A 26,172-nucleotide genomic window follows, 5' to 3' on the forward strand; every position below is an offset into this window, starting at 1 on the left:
TAAGCCTTTAGAGAAAGTCCTAAGTGAAAAAAATCATGCTTTTAGGAAAAATGTTCTTTCATATACAAGTCTGTGACATAGTGAGTACACTGTTACAACTGATAAAATTACTCCAGATCCTGACCCTTCAAAGCACCCCCAGAGATAATAAAATCTTTATACTTTTCCCACCTGGTTTTTCCAAAAGAACGTCTCAAAAGAAAATCTAAAGCAGAGTAGAATCTATCTACAATAGTAGGAACCAACATACAGTGCCTTATTTGTGCTGTCCTCCACTGTTTTAGGTTGTCAACCATATGTTGAATCCAATTTGTGTGTTTGTACTCAAGGAATCAATAAATGGGAAAAAGTAAAGCAAAACACTTGGGAAGGCTCATTGCTTAACTTGTGCTCACTGCTTAACACCAATCAGCTTGGTGTTCAGCATTCAACCTGACACATACATCTTCTGGGCTGCCTGGTAATATTTAGCAAACTGCAGACAAAACAGCTCTGTCCCCAGTCTTTTCCCTGTTGCATTCAAGCATTTTTACTTGTTTATTCCCTCCCTTTACATTCTGTGACAGGATAGAGAGGGCAAGCATACTTCTGGGAGCAAAGTCAGGAAGTCAAATAGAAAGGAAGTGGAACTGTAAAAACAAGCAGGTGGTAGAGAGAAAGTTTCCCTTCAAAGAGCTAATCATCTATTAAACAAGAGATGAGGCCTCAAAACAAAGGGCAGAGAAATTAAAACTGATATAGAGAATGAGAGCCTGTAAGTTCAGACTCCTAGACTGATGACCTATGGCATCAGCCACTGCATTCCATAATCAGAAACTCTCATCTATTGCTAATCGAGATAAATTCAACATTCCACCAAGCAGGATGAACTGCCCATCTTTCCTGGGAGGTGCTCTGCTTAGTGCAGTCATTCTTTTCATCTGGTTTATCTCGTAACTTGGCACAATGTTGTGCTCCTTGTGCAGCACCAGCTTGATACGGACACCGTGTTCTCTGTGGTCTTTCTCAGCTTCCTATTCAATGCCCATAGAAAAGGGAACAAATCCACCCCTCTGTTCCTGTGGAACAAAGTGACATCCTGCCTGCACTGACATGCTGCTCCAGTGGGATCCCTCAACACAACAAACCAGCAGGAGACTGGAGCATCAGTGGCCAGCACACAGCCCAGCCAGAGTGGTGAGCCTGTGCTCAGACAGCGCTCAACTTAAATGCACGATGGCATGGAACAGACAACCCATTTTCAAAGGGGATAACTGGGTGACAGAAGATAATAGGGATATAACTACTGATAGGTGTGCAAAGGTCAAAGGTTAAATAAAAATGCCTCAAAATACAGAAACAAACACTGTTGATTTCAGACTGCTCAAACTTCTGACTCCTTGTTCACAGTGTTCTTTAACAATTTATGCCATACACTGTTGATGACCTGAAATCTAATCTTTTTTGTGGGAGAACATGAAAAATTTTTATTTAGTCAGAAATTGAGTTGGATGGTTTTTTACTGGGATAATAGAAGTCTCTTTGGAACTGTTAAAGAAGCCTTTTCTGGAGAGCATACTTTCTCTCCTCCTTGCACAAACAAATGCATACTTAGAACAAGTGGTGACTTCCCTCTATGACAAGCTGCCCTCTCCTAGTCATTTCCCTTGGGCAAGACAGTACGTATGATCCTTCCAGGCTCAGCTGCCTCCACAAGCAAATCAGTCTTCCTTTCCTGAAGCAAAAAAGCAATTGTTATGTGATGAACAAGGTCAGCCATTTCCTGCTCCACATACGGAGCCGTGCTACACTGTCTTGTGTTTCTCTACAGCTGCTAGAAGAGCACTCTTCTGAAGAGTGCATCCTCACTTGGCATGGAGCATAATCCTGACTCGCCCTTCCCCTTACACCCCACAAACAGGGATTCCTTAATTGGGCCAGATATGGTGTCCTTGAAAGTTTTGAACTGTAACTGAGACATTTGAAACATGTTGCAAATTCCTAGTCCTCCTACAGACTTTTGCAGCTTTTAGAAGAATGAGTTTGCTCCTTTTTTGTTCGGCATTTCTTTAAAAACAAAACCAAAAACCTATTCAACAAATTAAGAGTTGCATTCTTCCTGGAGGTGGAGGAGTTGTTACATTTTTTTTCCTATATAAGTTTAACACGCCTCAGCAGGTTCCCTTATTCAGTATTAGCTGTATTTGCTCCATAGGCATGTCAAACACTCAACTTACTGTAAGCAAAGCAATATCTCCTCGTGGATCAGGGATCTGGGTATGAGTTCTGCATGGGTCAAGAAACAGAGTGCTCATCCCGTGGCAAGCAACAGCTACATTAAAAAATTCCACATTATAAAGCTGGTTTTCGCACGCCTTGCATAAAATGCCTCAGCACACAAAAGAAAAACAGTATCTTTTTTTTGTACTTAAACCAGGTCTTGCAGTTGCTGTCAAGTAGTTCTACATCTCATTTATCATGTAGCCCTGTTTCTTTTTAAGACAAGAAATTAAACTGGCTGTAGACAGGAATCTTGCATTGCTAGAATCAAGATAGTAGAATGTTTCTACCTCTGTTTCTGGTATAATGTATTCCTTCTGTTGGTTTTGCTCACGTTTTCATTTTCCTAGCAATTATAAAGCCTTGATACACAATCACCAGCTGTTTAAAAAACACAAATATGGAAAAACAAGCTGTTGCCTAATTTTCGCTGTACAGATGCAGAATTACATAACAGAGTCCCTACCATGCAGCCTGGTTTTACTGTTCTAAAGTAGTGGTACTACTTCCATCCCTCCTTTCAGGGGACTTACCCTGGAAGAATAAAACTGCTCAGAGACATACCTGAGACATACCTCAGTTGTAATCTGAATTCATCCATTTCCTCTACTTCTTTTGCCTCATGTAATTCTTCTCCCCTGATCTCTTTTTGTCTTTTTTTCTTCTTTTTTTTTTTTTTTGATTTGGTTGGTTGGTTGATTGGTTGGTTGGTTGATTTTTTTGAGTTAGCCCTTGGAAACAATTTTTATTCCTTTGCTTTAGTAGCCAATTCCTAGTAACATGATGATACAACTGGGAGTAGGACTCTGAGAAGGTTTGGCCTTCTTGCTTGTTACAGGATAGTCCACAAACACAACTGACTTGCAGAATGGCAGGATTAAGATCAAGAAGGTTGATGCTCTGCTCTAATGAATTGAGAATGCCAAAGAATTTTTAACAAGAGGTCATCTATGTACATACAATACATAGTTATGTCTTATTTATACTGCAGTAGAGGATCAGCCCTGAAGTCAGACATCTAACAAAAGTAAAACCACGAATAAGTCTCTGTCATAGGAAAGCTGGCATCTGGGATGGCATCAAGGAAAACGGCTCGAAGAATAGGCAGAGGAGGCAATGGAAGGAAGGGCAGCTATCTGCATCAACACACAGTGCAGCAGAATAATCACAACAACCTCTAGTTATTACAGGGAGACAGCTGATACTATAGGAAAACAGCATTATGAAAGGTGAATTTTGGCTGAAAATTCTTGATAAGACAATTCTAAGTATAGCAATTTTATGCTAAATAATTACACGGAGAGAAGGTTGGCAATTGCTGTCTTACAGGAAACCAGTAGATGAAAGCATGAAAGTCTCTTATGAGTTTAATCAGACCTTTGTTAGAGCTACCATGGAAACCAAGGATATACTGAGAATTCATTTCCTAATATGTGGCCTGTAAGTACTCTGAGTAGAGATAATTTGGTAGCTACATCTATTGGAAATGCAATCAGGACATGCTAAATAGGGTGAGACACAGTAAATGTTGTATCATCAGAACAGATTACAGTTGGGCTTTGTCTTTTGATTGTCCTGGGCTAACAGCACTGAGTTGTTTTCAGGCAAATACAGGGCAAGTGATTTCATAAAAATTACTGTGTTCATCCAACACAGATCAGTCCTTGGGAAATCATGTCACCCCTGGGAATGTGAATGTGAGTGAATCCATATAATAACAGATCTTTGCTGTGGGTGATGCTGCAATGAATAAGTCTCACAATACTTTCACAATCTCTCTGGGTATTAAGACAGGAAAGTACATAGCCCCAACAGTGTGACACCTAATTTCTCTCCAGCTGCAAGCAGGTGTGGTATTAATTCTGAAATATGGCATTCACAGCAAACACAGTGAATACTTGACTGAATGCAAGAACAGCTGCTCTGAGATGACTGCCATTTATAGGAGGGCTGTGGAGGTTACTAGAAGAAATAAACTGTTGCTTACCTTCCAGAAAACAACTTAAGTGTGCAAGTTTCAGCCTTTGGGATGTTTAAACTATACATACAGGGCCTCTGGTTTTACTGGGAACTGGGGATACATGAATATGCAGGGGAAAGTTCTGCTGTCATTTCATGAATTTGGGGCCAAATTTTGTTGATCTGTACAATTTTTGACAGCGAAAAGTCAGTGGTTTAGGAAAGATCTCTACTCCCATAAATATGCCACTGAAAAAGGCTTGGCTCTTCAAGAATGCTGCAAGTCCACAGGAAACTGTTCTCTGTGAACTCCACAAAGGGCTGTGCCCATGCTTAGTACCTCCTGAGCATCTTCTGTCCCCACCTGGTGCACACATGCAGAAGCTAGATGCTTGGTATATTCTCATGTGGTTAGAAAGCCTAACTCTAAAGAAGCATGGCTGTCATGTCCCAGTTTGGCTCGAAGTGGTGATAATCCATAATTTTGTGTAGAAGGAAGGGAAAACCTGAACACACAGTTGGGAAAGATGTGCGGGTAGGCTGTGAAACACAGAGGTTACATGCTGGAAACAGAGGACACCAAAATAGCAGACTGAACTTTTTATGACTCCACTGCTAGTTTTGCTGAAAGGCACAGTTTTTGCCTTACTTTGGATTCTTCAGGTATTATAATAAAGCATACTTTAAAATGTCTTTCTCAAAACTGAGATTTAAAACTATATAAATTCTACTCATAAGTGAAATGAAAAAACATGCAAGTCTCCCACTAATAATTTCCATCCCTCCATTTATTTATTATCTCATTTGTAATGCAATCTGAAAGTCAGCTTCACATGGTGATCTCATCTCAGGCCCCCTAACTATGCAAGTAAACCAACTTCCTATTTGTTTCTCTCTGGAGATCCTCAAATAATGTTCCTCAAGAGTTCTACACTTATCCTTATAAATTTTTCTGCTGGGTCAAAAGCAAGAATGTGGCTATGTAAGTTACATATTTGCCACAGTTTTTCTTCAACCTCTTTTTTGCACCAATCGATTTGTAGCTTGAAATTAACTTTGTAAGTAAGCTAAATAGAATAGGAGATTAATTAATTTCTGAATAAGTCTGTTTACAGCCAGGTTTATGATTTCAAATTAACTCTTAAAAGTAACTTTCACTCACCTCAAGGGTTAAAAAACTATTTGTTTTATGACAAGCCACGTAAATACTTCTATGCAATTCTGTCTTGATACATAGAACATTAATCATATTTTCCTTTCCCCTTATTCTTTGGAGAAATGCTATGTGATGAGGGTTCAATAAAAATGATTCCTCAAATCTTCCCACTCCATCCTTTGCCACGTACAACTCTCATAGTCTTACAGTGTAATTCTTCTTTGTCAGCTCTGGCAGGATTGTAGAGTGAGATCTTGAATATCCTTTCAAAAGCATAAAATGTAAGCTAATCAAATATTTTAAAATCACCATGAGGTAAGCTGTAAAGATGCAAAGTGTCAGCAACCTTTGTTAGGGTCCATAAACACACTTACCTCATGGTAAATGAGAACAAATATGTGGTAAGGCTCCTAGAGCAGAGCAGATCAGTTACCCAGCTACCTCGGGTCTGGTGCCAACTTCTCTAGGATTTGGGTCTACAAGGAATGTTCTTTTATTGTTAGCTCCCCTATTTCAAATGACCCTCAAACCTGGCCTGGGATGATTTGTTCTGAATTTTCACAATTTCATGCTCAGTATAAGCTGTTTAGACTTTTCCCTGTTGAACAACAGTGTGGGAAAGGTGGCTGAGGAATTTTTGCTGCAGGAGTTGTAGTAGGGATGCATTTGTTTTGGCAGTACCTCCAAAAACCTCCTATATTAAGATGTCTTTTAAAAGAATTGCTGAGTGTACTTGGAAAATGGGCTGTTCCTTGCAGTGGTGGGATCTCTGGGGCAGGAGCTGGCAGCTCTCCAGGGATGCTGAACCAGACCAATTTTTTCTTTCTCATCTTGACAACATAAATGTATGGGACAAAATTCAGCAAAAGTGGGAGAAGGGAGGTAGTCCTTGCTGAGACTGGGGGTACCACAACCACTTTACAGGCAGTACCCTTTTTCCATACTACCAGTTGAGAGATGCTAATTCCACAAACGGCATTTCTCAAAACACTCCAGCTCTCAGCTCTCAGCTCTGTGTTCACCCTCTGCTGGGCCTTTTAAAATCTGGCCGCACAGCACATGTAGCACACATGCTGTCATCTGCTGGCCTTTCCTCCAGGACAGTATGAAAGAAGCCTGCTTGAGTTCAAGAAGTGTTTGGACAACACTCTCAGGCACATGGTGTGATTCTTGGGGTGTCCTGTGCAGGACCAGGAGTTGGACTCAATGATCCTGATGAGTCCCTTCCAACTCCACATATTCTATGATTCTACGAAGCCTTTCACAGAAAATTTCATTTATGCTGCTACTTCCCACATAATTTCTGACATCTGGAGAACTCAGTTTTTAGAGCTCACTGGTCTCATTTTTCTTAAGGATTACACTTGCTCCATCCAGGTGGTGCTCTGGTCATCTTCAAGCCCTCTTAGAGAGCTCATGAGAAACAAGGAACTTAATAAACTTGGCCCAACCCATCTCTCCTATCATCATCTCATCAGAGGAGAATTCTGGTGCAGTAGAAGTCATAGAGCCACTATCTCATTCCTAACACATATATATGTGCCTTGAACACATTACACCCCATTCCCTATCATTTAATTTTTTTTTTTTTGTTTCTGAATTTTACTGGTGCACATTTTTTATGTTATCTCTTCTGGTTTTGGTTGTTTGGGTTTTTTCACTGACAAGATGTGGAAACAGTAAAAGCTGATACATGAGAAGGTGCTCTGGTTGTCAGCATTGAGACAAAGAAATTTAGCATTTTGCTTTGGCCTAATCTAAAGGCCACAGGGTGTTCCCTTGGAAAAATGAAGCTGGAAGGGACCTGATGTTTCAGTTCTTTGTGTATTGAACATCCAGCTAAGGGAGGACAACATTCCTGTTCCCTAGAGAGCAGTTAAAACAGATGCTGAAAGTCCCTGAAGGAGAGCTGCTCTCTGAACCCTGCAGATCATGACCAGCTGAGAAACAAAGAAGTGAGGGAGATTTATCGTGACCAAGAAAACAATTTCTGAAGACAAGGACCTGCCCAGTTACCCTTGGGGTATGTCGTTTGGCAGTGCCACAGCAGCAGCTGCTGCTGTACTGCAGTGCAGCCTTTATGTGGCAGCAGAGCCCAGCTCTGCTTCAGGCCACCACAACAGGCAGCCACAGGCAAGGGGCCAAACTCGAGCAGGACTACTTCAGGGCAACACTGTGGAGGGGTTACAGGTCACTATTTTAAGCACCAAATCAGTTAAGACCATTCTTCCAAAAGCAAGACAGCCTATACAACGGTGTTTTAAATAATAGTGGCAGAAGGTTCAGGTCCTTCTATGAGGGATTCAACATTAGCAGGAGCAGAATGTAGTCAGTGCTAACCAGGGAGCAAACAGGTCCCTAGTGACCGTATGGAGGGCATGTAAGGACAAGATCCCCAAAAAATCTCAGTCTTCAACTGAGTTAGCTCATTTAGATGGCATGGCAAGGGTGTGAAAGCTAAGCCACTCAGATTAGCCACTGCCTACTCCATCACATAATTCCTATCTCCTTATCTCAACACACCATACCAAATTCATGGCCTTGCAGCTTCCAGAAGTATTTGAGAAACCTAGTTTCTAAATGTTACTAAGGAAACAAAGCTGTTTGTCCAACTGCAGCTAAATCTACATGACCATTACTAACTCATACTCCAGTCTGTGCCTGATTTTGCAGTCCCATTGCTCGAGCCAGACCAAGCCCGATGCTGACATTCCACATGCAGAGCCAGAAGTGCAGTGCAAGCCTGCTTTCCTCTGACTGAGTCTTCTTGCCTGAAAATCCACTGGCCAGGAAAGCCTCTTGGCCAAAGTTAGTGATCCAGCCTATAGCAACATTTGGCTTCAGCATCATCTTGAGCCCCAAGACAGTGTTATAGTACAAGCACAGGATAAGGAATGGCAGCTGCTAAGAGAAAAACAGTGCCATGATCTACACTTGGAAAACCTTTCCAAATGCTTTTTCAAAGTGAGTAAATACTAAGTGATCTTTTTAAATTCAGTAGTAAACAAAAAATGCTTTTGGATTAAAATCAGCTAAACTATTTGCCACATTTGTACAAAGTTAATAATATAGCTTAACCCTGCACTGATTCAGTTACTACACTTATAACATTATCTATTTCTTTAGGCATCAAAAAAACTATCAAAGCTGGCTTTTTGAAACATAATGATTTCAGGATCCCTTCTTGTATGAAAAAAAGCAGCCAAGGAATTTTAAACCTTTTCAGTTTTAAAGAATTAGACTAAATTTCCAATGTAGGCTAAATTCTAAAATCAAATTGTCTTGAAATTCAAAATGTACCAGAAACATTTAGGGGAAAAAATAGCTTCTGTAAACTCAAGATTCAATTTTATTTAGAATATAAAAATCATAGAAACCAGGTTTTCACAATTACAGTGCTAAAAATTCTGTTACATTAATGAAATAATAATAATAATAATAATAATAATAATAATAATAATAATAATAATAATAATAATAATAATAATAAAGACTGAAGTAAGAAAATAGGTAGAGATTTAAAATGTCACAGTCTGACATTTTCCGTAATAAAAGACCAAAAGTTGAAGGTGGTATTAGTGGCAGCAATAATTTTGAGTCTCCAAAGAGAGTTCATTAAACAATCTTCGCTGACATCTAAATCTATGTAAAAAGCAAAGGCATGGAAGGAGAACTGAATGACTTTCAGAATCTTAGACTTCCAATTAGGAAAACCTTATGAAAAAGAGACAGAAAAATACTTTGATCAGAGTCGGAATGGAGGATCTGTTTGCAGATGTTAATTGAAATAAATTGTGCAAAAACACCAAGGAAGGAAAATGTTTTCCTAGAAGTGAATTCCTTATTGGTTAAAGACTGTGCATTCATTTTCTTTTGGGCCTTTTCCAAGGAGATGTGCCAAATATGATAACAAACACTGAAACTGGGTAACAGCTAGGATCTAACAATCACAATGTGATCAGAGCAGAGATGGTGAAGTATTAAGCACAGCAAAACAACAAGCAATACAAAGGTTTCTACCTGAAGCAAATCTGAATTTGAAAACAAGATAATGAGAATAAAATCTGACTTGCAAGTTTGCAACCTACAGTAACAGAGAGTATGAATTGCAGACCAAGAAAGAAACAGGCTTCTGATCTCACAGGGGCAAAGTACAGAAGGGGAGAACACAGTTCAGGGTAGGAACATTGCACTGTATCTAAGCAAAGCTCCTCTGAAAGTAAATTTGAAAATGATCTGATAACTTTTCAAAATTGAAATGAAATGTATGTTTACATTTACCTTCACCGACATTTGCTCCATACTGTTTTCTCTTAAGCAAGTGAAGATGCAGGAAGTGTTCAAACCAATTTGCTGAAGAGCTCAATGACTCACTGAGGAGTTATGCTATACAACAACCAGTGTAGGAATTCAAAGCCTGCCACAAGTCCCCAAAATACTGTCAGGCTTTTCAGTTTTAACACTGAGGACATTTTCACAACAGCAAGAAAGATCTGCATTTGTAATATACTCCTGACTCTCCTAAAGTGAGACTGCTGCACTAATAACAACCCTTTACACTCAATTCATTACTTTTCCTCTCAGCAACAAAGTTTTTGTCTTTATTATTTATATATATATAAGTACACACATTTATATATACATATATATCTCTCTCTCATTACAACAACTCACCCTATCCCTAAGGCAGGACCTTATGCACCATTTCGCTGAACAAATGCCTTCCTTTTAAGGCAGCAGGCAGCAACTGAAACCAAGGAGCAGAAACACCAACTCAGAGCACTCCTGGGGGCTCAGAAGAGGCACAGGGAAGCTGTGCATGATGTTTCCTTTTGCCCATCCCCAAACTGACTCAACATCTTAGTTTACAAATGGCATGCATAGCTAAAGCAGACAACTTTCAACACACAGTCAAATGCACGTGTTTTTAACAGAATTGCTCTGGAGAGTCACAGCTTGGATGTTCAAGGACCATGTGCTGCACGCCCACAAATTAGACAAGTTCAGGAATAGTATTTTTTTACCTATTTAAAAACACTGGGTAAAAATCAGACCATTTTTAGTGTAATGTTGGAGAAGCTTCTAGGAGCTTATATATCAAGGAATTATCATGCAGATACCACAACCATTATTCAACAAAAAATTGGCAGCATCTACAGTATGAACCCAAGGTTTCTGAAGGGAGAGGGGAGTTTTAAAAATTTATCAGAATGGCCTGGACACACATGAACTTTCTCTGACACATTTATCATTTAATTTTCCTTTAAATGGGACTGGCAAGCTCTTTGACTAATGCAATGAACCAGAGATATGTTACAAAAGGTTTAATAAGGAGTTCTCTATAATTTTCCAGTTGTGTCAGCACAATGAGTCTGACTGCGTCCAGAAAGATGCATCTCTCAAACACAATCCAGACCTTCCACAGTCAGCTCCTTGGCACCCTCCATAGCCACCAGGTCCTGGCTTATGACTCTCAGCTCACAAGGGTCTCTCTGCCACAAAGGTGTGCTGCTGTCTATAGCTCTCTCATCCTGCAGCTGCAAGAGAGGTAGTACCAGACGAACCAGTCCGTGGCCTCTGGCTGTCATCTGGGAAGGACGTTTACACTGCAGCAGTCCCTACAGCAGTTGAAACAACAGCTGAGCACACCTAGCCTTCATCCAGCTAAGATGTAGTACATTCAGTTTATGCCTTCAAAGGTACGAGTAAAGAAGTTTCAGAGCTCACTTTTCCTTCACAGAATCACAGAATTGTTAAGGTTGGGAAAGATAAGATTATTGAGACCAACCATTAACCCAGCATCACCGAGTTCACCACCAAACCACATCCCCAGGTGCCACATCCACATGCCTTTTGAACACTTCCAGCGATGGTGGTTCCACCACTTCCCTGGGCAGCCTGTTTCAATAACTGACAACTTGACCACCCCTGCAGTGAAGAAATTTTTCCTCACCACAACCTCCTTTCAGGTAGTTTTAGACAGTGATAAGGTCTCCCCTGAGCCTCCTTTTCTCAAGGCTAAATACCCTCAGCTCCCTCAGCCGCTCTTCATAAGACCTGTGCTCCAGACCCTTCACCAGTTTCACTGCCCTTCTCTGGACACACTCCAGCACCTCAACATCCCTCCTGTCGAGGCTGTTAAAAACTAGTAATAAACCAATCACTTCCTGCACTTTCTGTTATATCTGGAGTAACATCATGAAGAGAGTTGGATTCCATTCATCTGGAAATAAGTTTTTAGCCTTTTGTTGAGCTTTGAAATTAATTTTATCTGCCTTTAATCAGTGATCCTATTTAGGCATAATGATGTTCCCAACTTGTTATACTTCAAGTTAAATATTTTTCTTATGGTATTTACTGAACTAGAACCAGTACAGTAAAATCCAGCTCTGCCACAGAACCATAAACTGGAGTAGGTCAGCAGGAGCCTTTGGAGATCATCCGGTCCAACTTCCTGCTCTAAGGAGGGTTACCTACAGCAAATTGCTCGGGGCCATGTCCAATGGGGTTTTGAATAGCTCCAAGAATGGAGGCACCACAACCTCTCTGGGCAACCTGTGCCAGTGCTTGACCACTCGTTGAGTAAAAAAGTTTCTACTTGTGCTTACATGGAATTTTTCATACTTCAGTTTGTGCCAGCTGTCTCTTGTCCTGTCACTGGACACCACTGAGAAGAGTCTGGCTCCATATTCTTTAATTCCCCCATCAGGTACTTATATATGCGGACAAGATCACTCCCCAGGCTGTACAACCCCAGCTCTCTCAGCCTCTCCTCACATATCACAGGCTCTATTTGTTAATCATCTTTGTGGTTTTTTGTTGGACTCGCTCCAGTACATCCGTATCCCTCTCGTACTGGGGAGCCTAACACTGGATCCAGCACTCCAGGTGTGCCTCACCAGTGCTAAGCAGATGGGAAGGATCACCTCCCCAGACCTGCTGGCAACATTCCTCAAAGTGCAGCTCAGGAGGGCTTTGCCATAAGAGCACCCTCCTAGCTCATGTCCACCAGAACTTCGCTGCTTTTCCAGACAGTGGGCCCCAAGCTGTCTGAGTGCATGGGGTTATTCCTTCCCAGGCACTGGATTTTGCATTTCCCTTTGTCAACCTTTACTGTATTCCTGTTTGCCCACTCCTCCAGCTTGCCCAAATCCCTGTGAATGGCATTACACACTTGTGGTAAATCAACCACTCCTTCCAGTTTGGGATCATCTGTCAGTGCGGGAAGAGTGCGCTCTGTCTTACCAACAAGGTCACTGATGAAGCTATTAAGAGGTACTGGAGCCAGCATTCACCCCCAGAGCACCCCACCAGAGACTGGCGTCCAGCTGGACTTTGCCCCATTGATCATAACTCTCAAAGCTCAACACTTCAGCCAATTTTCAGTCCACCTCACTGTCCACTTATCTAATCCATACATCACCAGTTTCTCAAGGAGGATTTTATGAGAGACACTGTTAAAAGCCTCACTAAAGTCAAGGCATACAACATCCACTGCTCTTCCCTCCACCTCCAAGGCAGTCCTCTTATTGTAGAAGGCTATGAGGTTGATTTGATCAAATATTCCCTGTCCTGATTCTCCTTCACAGAGGGTAAGTTTTCATTGCTCAAGACTTTCCCACTGGTCCCAGATGCTTCGGATTCCTGAACACAAGTCTCATCAGTACAGATCAAGGCAAAGAAGGCATTAAGTGTCTTAGCCTTTTTCACGCCCTTTGTGACCTGGTCCTCTGCCCTATTCAGGGGTGGCCCCATGTTTCCTCTTGTCTCCCTTTCGTTACTTATGTGCCTGCAGAAGGCCTTCTTGCCTCCCTTCACATTTGCTGCTGGATTCAATTCCAGTTGTACTTTGGCTTTGCAACTCCACCCCTGCATGCTTGGACATTCCTCTGTATTTGTACAATGAATGCTTCCTGTACAGAGTTACATGAGTTTACAACAAAATTCTTTTTTAAAAAGAGGAAAGAAGAGAACCAGACATTTCAACTTTTCATTCCAATTCTGGGGTCTTCAGTTCTACTTACCCGACCTGTAGCGCTCATCCCGTGACCCTGAGGACCTGCGACGGTGATATCGAGAGGAAGAGGACGGAGTAACAGGAGTTCGACGTTCTTGTGGTAATGCCTGGTCCACTCCTGCAATAATAAAAGAAACCAAACAGCTCATTCTGATTGAATTTTTGAAGATTTATAGTGAGGGGGAGTTCAGCATACCCTAGAAGCAGAAAATGAACATTCAGTGCCTAAAGCACGTCATGTCAAAACACACTACTTGCCTCTGGTCAGCTTTTCTGGTGTGGTTATTTTCCTGATTGTCTTTAAGGAACCATTTTTCCAGGATAATGGACAACATAAGAAGAGCACAGAGACAGTAAGCTTGGAGATTTTTTTTTCCCCCCAAACAGATGACTTTTCATTAAGCGGTATTTAGGAAATATTTTAATGAGCTAATAAAGGCAGACACCATTGCAATGTATATTGAAACCTTCCTGCACATTGGTTCGTAAGAAAACTTAGCCAGTGTGTATCATTTAAAACCTCATCTGGTTGATATCAGCTGGTGGCAACACAATACTAACCTGTGGAAACTAGTTCCTGTGGGAATTATAGTAATACATATAGGCATTTTTAGCTACCAAGGGCCAGAAAGTAAACAATAACTGCACCAAACCGGGCTGAAAACAGCAACATGTTCCAGCGAAATAATAGGAGTAGCCTTGTAATACATATACCTGCAGCATCTCAGTACGATGGGCCTAAATATCAGTATTTTTAGACTGAAACCTTTTATTCATCCCTTTCTCATAGTGAATTTGCTTTCTTTTTTAATAGTATTTTCTTGAAGGCTTCTTAAAATTACAGTAGTGGTATAACAACAGCATCATAGATAAACACTTCTAGAAATTGATGTTCCTAGACAACTTCCAGAGAAGAGTGAAGGCAATTACTTACACAGGAAAATCAAACAAACAATAGGAAAAGAAAGTAAATCTGCATCTGTAATAATGGCATAATATGGTACCCTGCTCTCTTCCACAGAAGAACCTGAGCAGACAAGCCCAGTAAACGATGCATTCAGGTTTAAGCTAACAAAGCACAGGGCCTTGGGTGCTGTGATGCACAGGAGTAAAGAACAAGGAGTGCCTGAAAAAAACAATTGATGCTTTCTCATGTTTTTTTTTGCCTTTAAGAAGCAGTTACACACTATGTGTAACTGTAAGAACAGAAGTAAAATTGGACTCTTGCGCTTAGGGTTCAAATGGATGACTAATAATTTGAAATTGGATTCAACAAAACAATGCATGTAAATATGTTAATATTTTTCAATTAAAACACAATGTAAAATCTCTTCACTACTATTTCTGAACTATTCAATGCCAGCTTATTGGAGAAGATAAGAGTTTACATTTGTGGAAACAATAATTTTTATGTAGAATACAGATCAAGCAAAAATGCTGTGATGACTTCCATCAGTCTCAGTTAGGTTTCAACAGGCTCTTTAAAAAGCACATTTTAAAAAAAAAAGTTGGCATTGTGTGCTTAGTTCTTTGTGAAAACAAACTGCACTCAAAATCCAGCTTCTCTGTTAAATCTTTGGAATATCAGCAATGTCAAGTCTGCTTTGATTTTGTGGAAAAATGGCTGGTTGGCTAAAAAACATACTTGGAGTAAAATCTCATAGGCGCCTAAAAGACAGAATGAATCCATAAATTTTCTTCTACTCAGATTGTGATTAATAATTCACACTCTTAAATCAAATAACATGTCTTCGTTTAACTCCTCTGTCTCCACATACAGTACTATGTAATTTCTCTTGCCCTTGTATTCTTTAAGGCAGGTGAACCTGACTTCTGAATCACTGAAATAATGAAAAGAAATACTTTCTCCTCATTTTTATATTCAGAATTTTCCTTCTTTATTTGGTCACCCTGAAAATGAATAATACATAGTTAATAATAAAATTAACTTTGATTGAAATTTTTCCAAAAATTATCTTTCAGTCCGTACAAAGTGCTAAGATCATTATTCATCTCAGTCCCTATCCACATTGTCAGGAATGAAACAACCTCTAGAAATCACACATATTTACAAAAATCCTAAAAAAAACCACCCAAAAATTGTAGACCTAACACTGCTGCTGTGTGACAGAGGTTTTGTGAAAAAAAGCAGTGCCACGCTTCCCATGGCAAATGATTTGTGTAGGGACACGGCATGTGGAGAAAAACAAAGATAATTGAGGTGTTGCCACTTTGGTACAACATTGTGATGATACAGGAAAAGGGGATTAACTGCATCTTTCAAACAACAATAGGCTTTAGAAACTAAAGAAGAGAAATCAAAGAAAACTAAAGAAAAGAAAGTAAAGAAAACTAGAGAAGGAGAAATAAAATTCTCAGGAAAAGCATCAGTTTCAGAGGTGTGCAGCTGCTGCAGGAGGGAGATTTTTCAGGCAGACCTGAAAGCCACTGGGTAAAATAGGTTCAAGCCTGTGGTTTCCTTTTCCTGGCCTAGTGGTTGTGGGACACCTCAAGTGTCTCAGTCTCTTCTTCTGCAGCTCTGGGAAATGCAAAAAGATCTTTTTCCAGGTGTGAAAAAGACAGTGCACACAAAGTGACATCAAATGCTTCCCCTACTGTGGCAGAAGACAGCAGGACATCCAACTGGCCTGGCAGCACAGCCGCCCACAGCGCTCCCTGACACTGCCGAGGGCTCTTCCCTTCTCCAGCTCACCATGGACATCATGCTGCTTCTTATTCTTACTAAAGATACACAATTCTCTCAGCTAATCTTAAAACTGAGACACTTCAGCTAGTTTACTTCCCTTTTACTTTGCATTCATGTGTTTGTTCTTTTAAGTAAATCAGTTGTGACCCAATTGGTAATATGGATTTTCTTCATAAAAAAGAAAGAGAGAGCCCCAACATCCTGCACCAGTAGTCATTTAAGGCCACAGAAAACTAAAAGAGAATACGAAAATGTCTTCTGCATTTATGAGCTGTGGGGGTTATTTGATGGCTTTACTTCCCAGTTTCCCATATATACAAAAACAGTGACTAAACCTCTACTTGTATGGAGCAGAACGTGAACTCGGCTCACTGATAGCACCAATTAACCATGAGGAAGTTAATGCTGCACTAAAAACTGAGGAGAAGCTCTCCATCAGCCACCTGTGGGGAGATCTCTTCATACTACGTTCCTTTAATGTGCAAAACCAGAAAGCACTGCCCAGCTTTGGAGAGAGAGCAAGAAACTGGATGACAGTTCCCCGCTGAAGGGGTTGGAGCAGGAATTAGCTGGAATCTCCCGAACTCACAGTTTGGCTTCCCGTGCACCCGCTCCCTCGCAAGGCACCAGTGATGGTGTGAGACAAAGTGCACAATAGGAAAACCTACACGCTGCCATTCCTGAGCGATGGGTGGGAGTAAAAGCCATGCAGAATAATGAGTACCATGAAATCAGTGAAGTGTTGCCATAAATAGCGAAGCAGTGTTAACAGCCGAATTGTTCACCTCCATGAAGGCTCTGGCGGTATAGTGCAGTAACAAGCATCCTTTTTTTTTCCCACTTTGACTTCTGAACATAACTAAACCCCAAAAATTGATGGCTTTCACAGCCAGCACAAGGGTCTGTGAGTTAAGTGCTAATGCTTGTTCAAGTGCAGCTTTGCCCAGATGCATTTGTGAATTGGTGGAAGCGGTGGCATAATGGGCTTTGAGAATCTGTTCTTGGATCAATTCCTAAATTTCTGGAGACAGTAGAGCAATGGATGGCTTTTCTAAAAGAAAGGATAGTGTAACACCAGTATCCTGTGTGCAGACACAATCGCAGTCACTGTCAAATTGGCATAATTCTTAATAATACCATGGTCTACTTGGCACTAGTGATTGACTTGTCACAAGCCACAAAGAATTTTAGCAAAATATATATGCCTGGAACACAGATGTTTTATATGAAAGGCTGAGAAATCAGCCTTTATGGTCATCACATTTCACATAAGCATCAACAGGTGCACTTAGAGCAAACAGCCACATTCTTAATACAAGCTAATGCTGCTAATGCAGGATCCAGCTTGCAGATTAAGACACCTACATTTGGGTGTCTACAAGAAGGTGCTTAAACTAAGCTCCCATTATGAAAACAGAGACCTAGACCAGGACTCAGAATTCTAAACAAAGGTGTCCAACTTATTTTCAAATGTTGAGGGCTATGACACTTGTCTTGACCAGAATGGCATACTATCCCCTTGTTTTATGTGTGCTTGCTCTGTGCAGATGTCTCCTGTACTACAGGAAATCCTGAACACTATTAGACACCTATCTTCAGGCAACTACATAAACCCAGTGAAGCCTTGAGAGCTATGCAGGTGGTCAGTGGAGGTATCTACTTTTGAGTAAACTGAAAAGCTCTCTGGGTTTCATCAAATGAATTAACTGTGTCTCTTCACATAAGAATGGAAGCTTAAATATAAGGTTCATAGGCAGACAACTTAATGCAGATATATCAATCCACAAATCCTAATCTGCAAGCTGGGTCCTGTCTTGACTGTATTTAGCTGAAAATGCAAGAGCCTCAGTAAAGCTTTTTAAGCAATACTACAACAATCTGGATAGCTTTAACTGCATGGAAGGTACAGAACTGTCAGCTGGAATCAGGCTTCACCTCCTTTTTTTTTTTTTTTTTGCCTTCACATCTTTGTTCTTCCCTTCTTTATTACTTCTTTTTTAGCTAAATTGCAGTGCTATGGGTTGATAGTGTGGCAATAGCTGCATTGCCCTCTCCAACAGAGGACAATTGTTTCCTTAATGACAGCTGACAAGCTGCTTTGATATATCTCTTATTCCTATGTCTGTGTGAACTTTTTGAATCTAAAAATATCTAAAAGCTGAAATGTCGAATTGACAAGAAATAGAAGGAAGGCATTCTTAGACAGAAGTTACATTTATTGTTCTAAAACTAACTTACAGTGTGTGCCCCCCAGGAGAAAGAACTGTAGGATAAACTCAACAACTCCAGGGCCAGTGGGAAGGAAGGCAAACAGTGCTTGCAGTGCAGTTTTAAGAAATGGTGTTTACCTTCTCTTCACAGTATTTCCTGAGCTTCTATGCAATGGCTGATGGCTCAGCTTTAAAAGCAAAGCCAGGTGGTGAACACATCGTGTATTTTGTAAACAGGTTAAATGTCACACCATCCCCACGGAACTTCTTGCATAGAATGGTATTTCACTCTTCCCATCAAATGTACAAGTAAGTAACGAATTTACTGGATAAGCCAAAGGAGATTTAAAATGCAATACTTCTAACCAAAGACATCCAGCAAAGTGGAGACACTTTCTGCTAGATAAATCTGGAAAAACTGGAATTTCTGATTAGATTTGTTTAATTTACAATTTTTCCTTCACAGATGAGCTTACTCCCGCACTTGGTCCTGATTTCAAACAAACCACAAACTTCAAACTGATCTTCTTTCCTTATTAAAATCTCAATTTTGCCTTCAAGCATTTCCTTGCAAGCTTTAGCTTTCAGTTCAAGCTTAGTATGGATATCACGGGCTTCTTTTTTCTCTCCTTTATCTCAGTGACAGTGGACATCACATTACAGCTCCAATTCACATGTGATGTTTGATTTCCATTGTTCTTTAGACAGTCACACAGCTTCAGTGTACCATCTGAAGATTCTTTCAGGAGAAGGTTACCTATTCACAGAGCAAATACATTCACCAACGGGCTGGTCAACTCATATTGCAGACAAATTTGGGCAGCATTGTGAATCTCAGCAATTTTTCATTTTGACAGTGGTACCCAGCTCTTCAAACACCTCCACAGGCTCTACCTCCAGTGCCCCAGCCCTCAGTGAAGCAATTCCTTTCTACCCTCACTCACCTCTGAATGAGCCATCTTTTCTCAACCATTTGTCAAGATTATTTTAAACCAACACTTTCATGTTTCCCCCTATGCTCTTGTGTTCAGCAGATGGTGTCCATTACCATTCAACAGATATTTTACTGGAAATCTTCAAATTCTTTGAAAAACACCCCAACTCTGATGTGTACTAAAAATATCCTCCCAGACAAAAAATATCATGCTGAGTGCTGAAACCACTACCTGCATTACTAACTGATTTCATCATGTACTCATTTCTTCCCTTACAGCCATTTTTTTGGCCTTATTATTAGGGTGAAAAGTGAAGAAAGGTATTTTTTTTGCTCTGTGTTTGAACAAGGTTTAGTGTTATGAGGTTATGGCACAGGATAGAAAACAGAGATGCCCAAAAAATAAAGAACGATAAAATGGTAACTGGGCTCTCAGTAGAGTGGCAAAGCCAAAGCAGTAACCAGTTCTCAGATGCTTTCTGTGCCTTCCTATTTAACCGAACTAGGCTCTGTAAAGCATCCACCAGTTCAAACCAAAACTCTTCTTTAAACCCAAAACTTACTAAGCATTTGTCTCCATGCCATAGTTTCTCATCTGTGAAACATCTGTCACACTGTTTCCATGTGTTGTCCAATGCATACGCCTTTCAATGAGATGAGATACACACTCTCAACACACATACATGCTCTGAAATGCCCCATCATGGTTATCCCTTGATAAGATCTTCAAGAATTAGTAAGGCAGATGTGATAGGAACACTTGTTAGTATTATTAAAATGAATACATGAGGGTATTTTTTCAGTTCCAGAATCAACCTTTGTTTAAACATTTCTTTGCAATCTAAATAATGTTGCAATCCAAATAATGTCTGTGGAAGAGAAAATGAAATTGTAATCACCAAGTTTACTTGGAGTGCCCAAAGGGTTAGCAGCAGAAGTAGTTGAAAGCAAATGAATGCATGCAAACACACAGAAAAGTATGCAAATGTATGCACACATTACAGATATATTAATATATGTGTCATGCTAATGACAGAGGCTACAGAAATTGGTTTCTGTAATTCTAGAGAAAATTGTTCTTTCATAAGGTAAAGGGATCTTCTGTGCAAACGTGTTATCTTCTCTGCACTGTGTATCTTGAAATGTCCCCAAGCTGGTGCTGTTGGGGCTCCAGCAGCAGGAGGTGCAGCGATCTGTCTCTAGGCCTGTGAAAGGAGCAGCAGGTGCCTTTTAAGCACTGCATCTCACAGATTTATCAGCCATAATAAATAAAGCACTGATGACTGGTCTACATGGTTACACTACAAATAGAGCTACATTGGTGGTACCAATGATGGGAAATTACAGAAAGCAATCTAGTGTAGACACAGCACTTCATTAAGAGAGAATGAACCACCCATGTCTAAGCTGTTAGAAGCAAAGCTTAATTGATAACAACATTGTCTCTGTTCTGTGAATGAATAATCAAATTTCCTGGCAAAAGACTGGAAGCAAATTGGGCAAAAACACAGCTTATGGGGAATGCAGGTAATTTAGCTATTTTTCTTCTAGGGAGGGTTTCTCTTAATAGCACGCATGCAGCTGTCCACGTTATCTTACCCAGAACTGACTGATCGAATCAAGATAATCTTCAGAAAGTTATTCTAAAATAAATATCTGTTCAAGTGGTTATTCTTTCAGCTCTTGCCTGTCATGGTTCCTCTACAGAGACAGTAAGAGAAAGGTCACTGCACAAGAGGGAGTGGGATATATGTACAGATATAAAGGTCCAAATTCAGTATGTTTTTTAGATGTCAGACACACAGGCACACTAAGAAAAGAAAAACTACTCTGTGCACAGAGCAGCTCCTGCTACAAACTAACATTCTGAGAAAGCATTTTGAGGAAACAAAGCTGTACTTTTGTCTCCCTGACTTAAAGCAGGTGGAGATTTAAAGGGAAAGAAAAAGGGGGCTCCCCCTACCCCTTCTCCCATTAACACTGCCAAATGCAACACATCCGTTCCAGATTTCTGGATATTCAACAGCCCGGCTGGAACAGTACAAATGTCCTTTGCATATGTGCAGTCTGTGCAGCATCTGGATGTGTCAGGCCTACTGTGCAGGCACTGTGGAGTCAGCCTGCAGATGTGCAGTGGATCCACCACATCCCTTGAGTGACACACACATCCCTTGTGTGTCACTCACTGCACGTTTGCTGTACAGCATATGTGACAATATGCTCTCTGGGATTGTCCTCTCAGCAATAGGGAGCTAAGAGTGAACTACAACACTGGAGGAATATCAATCACATGGTTGCCCAGCTTTACCTTTCATTAATCCCATTCCTAAATAGTAACAGCTCTCTCTTTCTAAAATGACAACACCTCAATAAACATGACAAAAAGACCATTATATGTCTGTGTGTATTCATATATGTCTATAGCCAACCCTTCTACTGCCTACATTTAGCACTTACATGGTTTCATATCATTAATACTGTTAATCCTGTAATTGCAATTTACACTTAATAATTCCCATTTTGCAAAAATCTTGTGCAGAGAAAATTAATCATGTCAGACTGAGGGAATCTGACTTAGAGCTCCCATATAAGAGGAGAAATACAAATACAGTCAGAATCCCATATGGATCTCCTCCCTAATCTTATGACAAATTGGTATGAGAATGAGTGGAGAAAGGTTTCTGAAATAGATAACGTTTTTACAGGTATGTCTTGTCCTGACAGAACTGCAAAGCTTATCTTCCCTCTAGAAATCTCTTACACCACATCTGGACTGCCTGTACGAGCGTGGGCAAGCACGCAGGCAAGAGTGTGATGTCCTCCACGTGCCTCACGGTTGGCAACAGAAAATCTGGCATCTTGAGGGGCTGTAAATCCTCTGCAGCCTTGCTATAAATGCAGGGAGTAAAAGCAGAATGCCTGCCACCAGCCACAGGTCCCCACAGAAGGCAGGATGGGTACCTGGGAAGGGCACGGCTATGCAAGCATGGCTGGGGTCATGCCTTGCCAGTCCACACTGCAGAGACCTAGCCCTGCACAATGCTCTTTCTCCAGTCTGCTCTACCAGCCTGATGCCTGTTCTTAAAATTCAGTCTGCTTCTGAATGGTTTGGATGTGAGCAGAGCTCAGGTGAAGATCTCTCCCTGAAAACAACACAGTATTAGGGGTGCTTAGATTTTTACAGCTTCCTCCAGAATCTGGTGAGCTTGGACCTGTTCAGAGCCCTGTGAAAAGGCAGTGCCAAAATGGGAATTAAAAACACATGCCTGCCTGTGTTTCACCAGCTTGTTGTATGAAACCTCCTCCAAAGTATCCACGGTATGGAAGCTAGAGAAGTGTTAATATGCTCAAACGTTACTAAGTAGAGCTATTCCTTCTCCCTTCCCATCATTTCACTTTTAGGCAGACAAAAGCCAGCAACGGCCTCCCAGATGTTGTCCTTTGGTTGTCCTGCCTTGCAACTGGCAGCCCCATGTTTATCATACTGGCATAGGCGTCTACCAGAGGCTTCCAGATGAGGCACAGTTATATACAGATACGGACTGGAAAAGATACATTCATCGTGCTCACCAAAACGAAAATAAAAGAGAGGCCGGTTTCCTGCTGTGCTGGCTGCTCTCTCTCTAGCGGCCGCTTCCCGGATGTCACAGACACCAATGTTGGCAGTGCGGAGCATTCTTCTGGCAGCTCCTTCACTGTGTTGCAGTCTACACCGTACCGCGGCAGCTCCATTCGCTGCTGTAACAAGTCGAAAAAAACTAATTAATTCACGTTTAGTTTTTTTACATTTGTTACAGCAACGAGTGGAGCTGCTGCCCCCATGCAGTAGAGCACACACGCACACGCACGCACAGACACCACAGGACACTCACGGAGCCAACGCGGGTCAGTGTTCCACTCTGCCAACATGGGCGTTAGGAATGCTAGTAAAGGCGCAGGATGTCCCAACAGAGGGGAACTGCCTTTGGATTTCCTTTAGTTTGTTGAATGCTGTCAAAGAATGCAAATCCCTGCCCCTTCCCAAAGCCTCCAATCCCAGCAAAAGAGTTATGTCCGTTTCCATACTGTTTTAAAATATCTCTAAAACCTCTGTTTCCTCCTAACAGCAAGATCCAAGTCCATCAAAGCTTATAAATTCTTGCATTCTCCATCAAAAAAGGTTACAAAAGAAAAGAAAAAAAAAGATTAGTTGGTCACATGTGATTGTTGAGATACTAACAGAGGCTTACAAAAGGCAGCATCTGTTTTGTTATCCTATTTCTTCTTGGAAAGGATTCATCTCCCCCTTCCTAGTGAGCAGGCACCTCCAGCCGTTCAGATGAGTAAAGTCTTAGAAGGAGAATATAAAACTGAACTTTTTCAAGTTTTGTCCAAAAGGTAACACAACAAAACAAACAAAAAAGTACAAAGACAGCAAAGACCCAAGCACAAATAATATCTGTTTCTGCAGAAAAATACTTTAATATGGCAGAAGCACTGGCTTCTACTATAATAAAATAATTCACTTAGCCATTACCTAAACAATTGAGCTTAATGTATTTACAAGAAAATAGTGGAATATATTTCAATACTTTTCCTCTCGTTCCTATTATAATCTTCCTTCACTTATCCATATCCCATACTCCTAGTGCGCGACTTTCTGCTAAGTGGTTGAGCAGAAAATGTTTACTTCATTTCATCTCATCTTTAAAACAGTCCTAAATCAGCTATATCCTCAATCCAAAATTATTGAATGTATTCCACTACAGACCTGGCTTACGGAGATCCCTCTGCTTCTCCTTACACTGAAAAACTTTAATATCACAATAGAGACCTTGAAAAGGTAAATAAATCCCTAAAGATTCTTTCATCATTATATGCATGACGAATCCCCAGCAGTTTCAGCCAGGATACAGTTTGACCAGAAGACTATGAGTTTTCTGGAGAAACAGCTCTACTTGCTTATGTGAAAAAACAAAAGTCACAACTAACCAAATGAACAAATAGTGGTACCAAGCACTGCTGCATTGAAGACTATTGTGAAGCAACAGTCTCTCCACAACTCAGTAAACCTAAGCAGGTCTCATGAGAACAAACTGTGAAGACTACTGTATGTCTGATAGTCTGGTCAGATCACTAAATACCCAGAAATTTAATAAACTGCACCTCTGGTATTGTAATTCTGTTGATTTGATTTGTTTCATTCTCTAATGGCTCCCAGTGGTAAGGAAATGTCACAGACCCCCTCAAAACAGGCTGTATCACTTCAGAAAACAGAGGTGTCTGTAACACTGCTGTCTTTTGTGGAGTTCCCAACACTGGAGCAGACCAAGTGAAATCCAAAGGCACAAAACCAGCATTCTGCTATGGAGCTAGACAATAGATATAAACCTGAAGAAGTGAACAAGGCAGTGCCTTCACACATGAGCAGTTTATAAAATGAGGAGGAAATTAGTTCTGAGGCCTGCAAAAAAAACAGGGCTCAAAGGACAGCCAAGCCCAAGTGGAGCCTCTGTAAGGTCAGTGAGATTCCAGGAGAGGGTGGGCATACTCCTCTGAGGCCAAGATAGAACAGAGGTCTACACCAATACTTCCAACTACATAGTGAACTTCATGATCCAGTGCCTCAGAAGAATGAAAGAACTCTGAAAGTTCTTGTACATATATATGAAATAAATTCAATAAAGCAATACATTATCAAATATAGTTTGAAGATATTTTTACACCTTTTGGGCAAGTACATGTAGCCCACCCTTCAGTATTGAGACCAGGTATGTATGAAAGGTCAAGCTGGACTCTAGGGATGTTGCTGGTCTCTCTAGTGTCTTCAAAAGTGAGACTGGGATAGAAAACCCAGAAATGGACAAAAGTACAAAGGTCCATGGTTTTCTTCCACTCTTGTGTATATCTCTGTTCAGAAAACTTTACTTGGCTGAGATGTTAATGAGTTAGGACATCACGTTTTCCTCTGTATTCTTGCATTCCTTCCAACAAACAATGCCTCTCTAACAAGCCCAGGCTGATTTAGTTTTCCAGACATGACTGCCAAACCCACACCAACGTATGTAAAATATGTACACACACATCAAAGCGGACATATATATATAAAAATACACATAAAATGGATGGAATAAGCTTATTCTGCATAACAATAGCTTTGTTTCTGCCACATATATTTCTTCAGAGATGCAGATTTTTACAGTGGCAACTATCAGTACACTTGACATCTTCATATATCGCAAGCAAAGATATACGTACCGGGAGGCTGTGGCAGGTAGGCCCCAATTAATTTTGATCTCTTCTTTTCATATCCTTTCTGTGTGATGTCACCTGTCAAGAAAAGAAAAGGAAAATCAATACAATGTGGATAAAGACAGTGTCTAGCTTCTTAATGGCAGCACCATCAGCTTAGCCACCATTGCACTGTTTGTCTGTCGTGACAATTATAATGAACAAATGAGAAGCACAGTATGATCATTCCACCCCGAAAAAACTCAATTTACGCCGGAACCATTCTGACAAGTAAATACCCAGCCTTGACTTATTCCAGAACCGAAGTCCTGCAGCACAGAGTTTTAAAACCATTTTGATGTGCTGTCACAGAAGCTTTGAAAAGCTACAATGACCTTCATTAGGTTAATAAACAATGGATTATATAGAATGTGTGGGCCTGTAATGGCTGGCAAAACACATCACTGATTAGCATTTTCTATCATTAATGGGATTTTTCTAATCAAGTATGTGAGGCACAAAAGACTTGAAACTGCTGCTATATCATTTCTGCAATATAAATGTTTTAGCTAATTTCTAAGCAGTATTGAGAGGAACAAAGCCAAAACAAAACAAATTACCACAGATCCACTAGAAAACAGTACCATAAAGACTCTTTGTTTGACTTTCCACTTACACCTCAAAAAAAAATTTTGGAGACACATGTTTGTATTTCCTAAA

The 26,172-nt window shown here is 40.6% G+C and overlaps 1 protein-coding gene across 4 annotated transcripts in view; it reads right to left on the reverse strand.

The window, feature by feature from the left end:
- DIP2C (disco interacting protein 2 homolog C) overlaps positions 1-26,172 on the reverse strand; it is a 310,204-nt gene that overhangs the window by 117,274 nt on the left and 166,758 nt on the right. For 2 of the 4 annotated variants that reach the window (XM_017819400.1, XM_017819399.1), the window contains exons 2-4: positions 25,480-25,551; positions 22,813-22,980; positions 13,399-13,509 (exon numbers count right to left, since the gene is read on the reverse strand). In XM_017819400.1, the coding sequence (XP_017674889.1) occupies positions 13,399-13,509; positions 22,813-22,980; positions 25,480-25,551 (351 nt within the window). The remainder of the gene's footprint in view (positions 1-13,398; positions 13,510-22,812; positions 22,981-25,479; positions 25,552-26,172) is intronic. The other 2 variants (XM_017819402.1, XM_017819401.1) reach the window with 1 other exon arrangement.

This window comes from Lepidothrix coronata, unplaced genomic scaffold (genome assembly GCF_001604755.1).
Source record: "Lepidothrix coronata isolate B3197 unplaced genomic scaffold, Lepidothrix_coronata-1.0 Scaffold74, whole genome shotgun sequence".
NCBI lineage: Eukaryota > Metazoa > Chordata > Aves > Passeriformes > Pipridae > Lepidothrix > Lepidothrix coronata.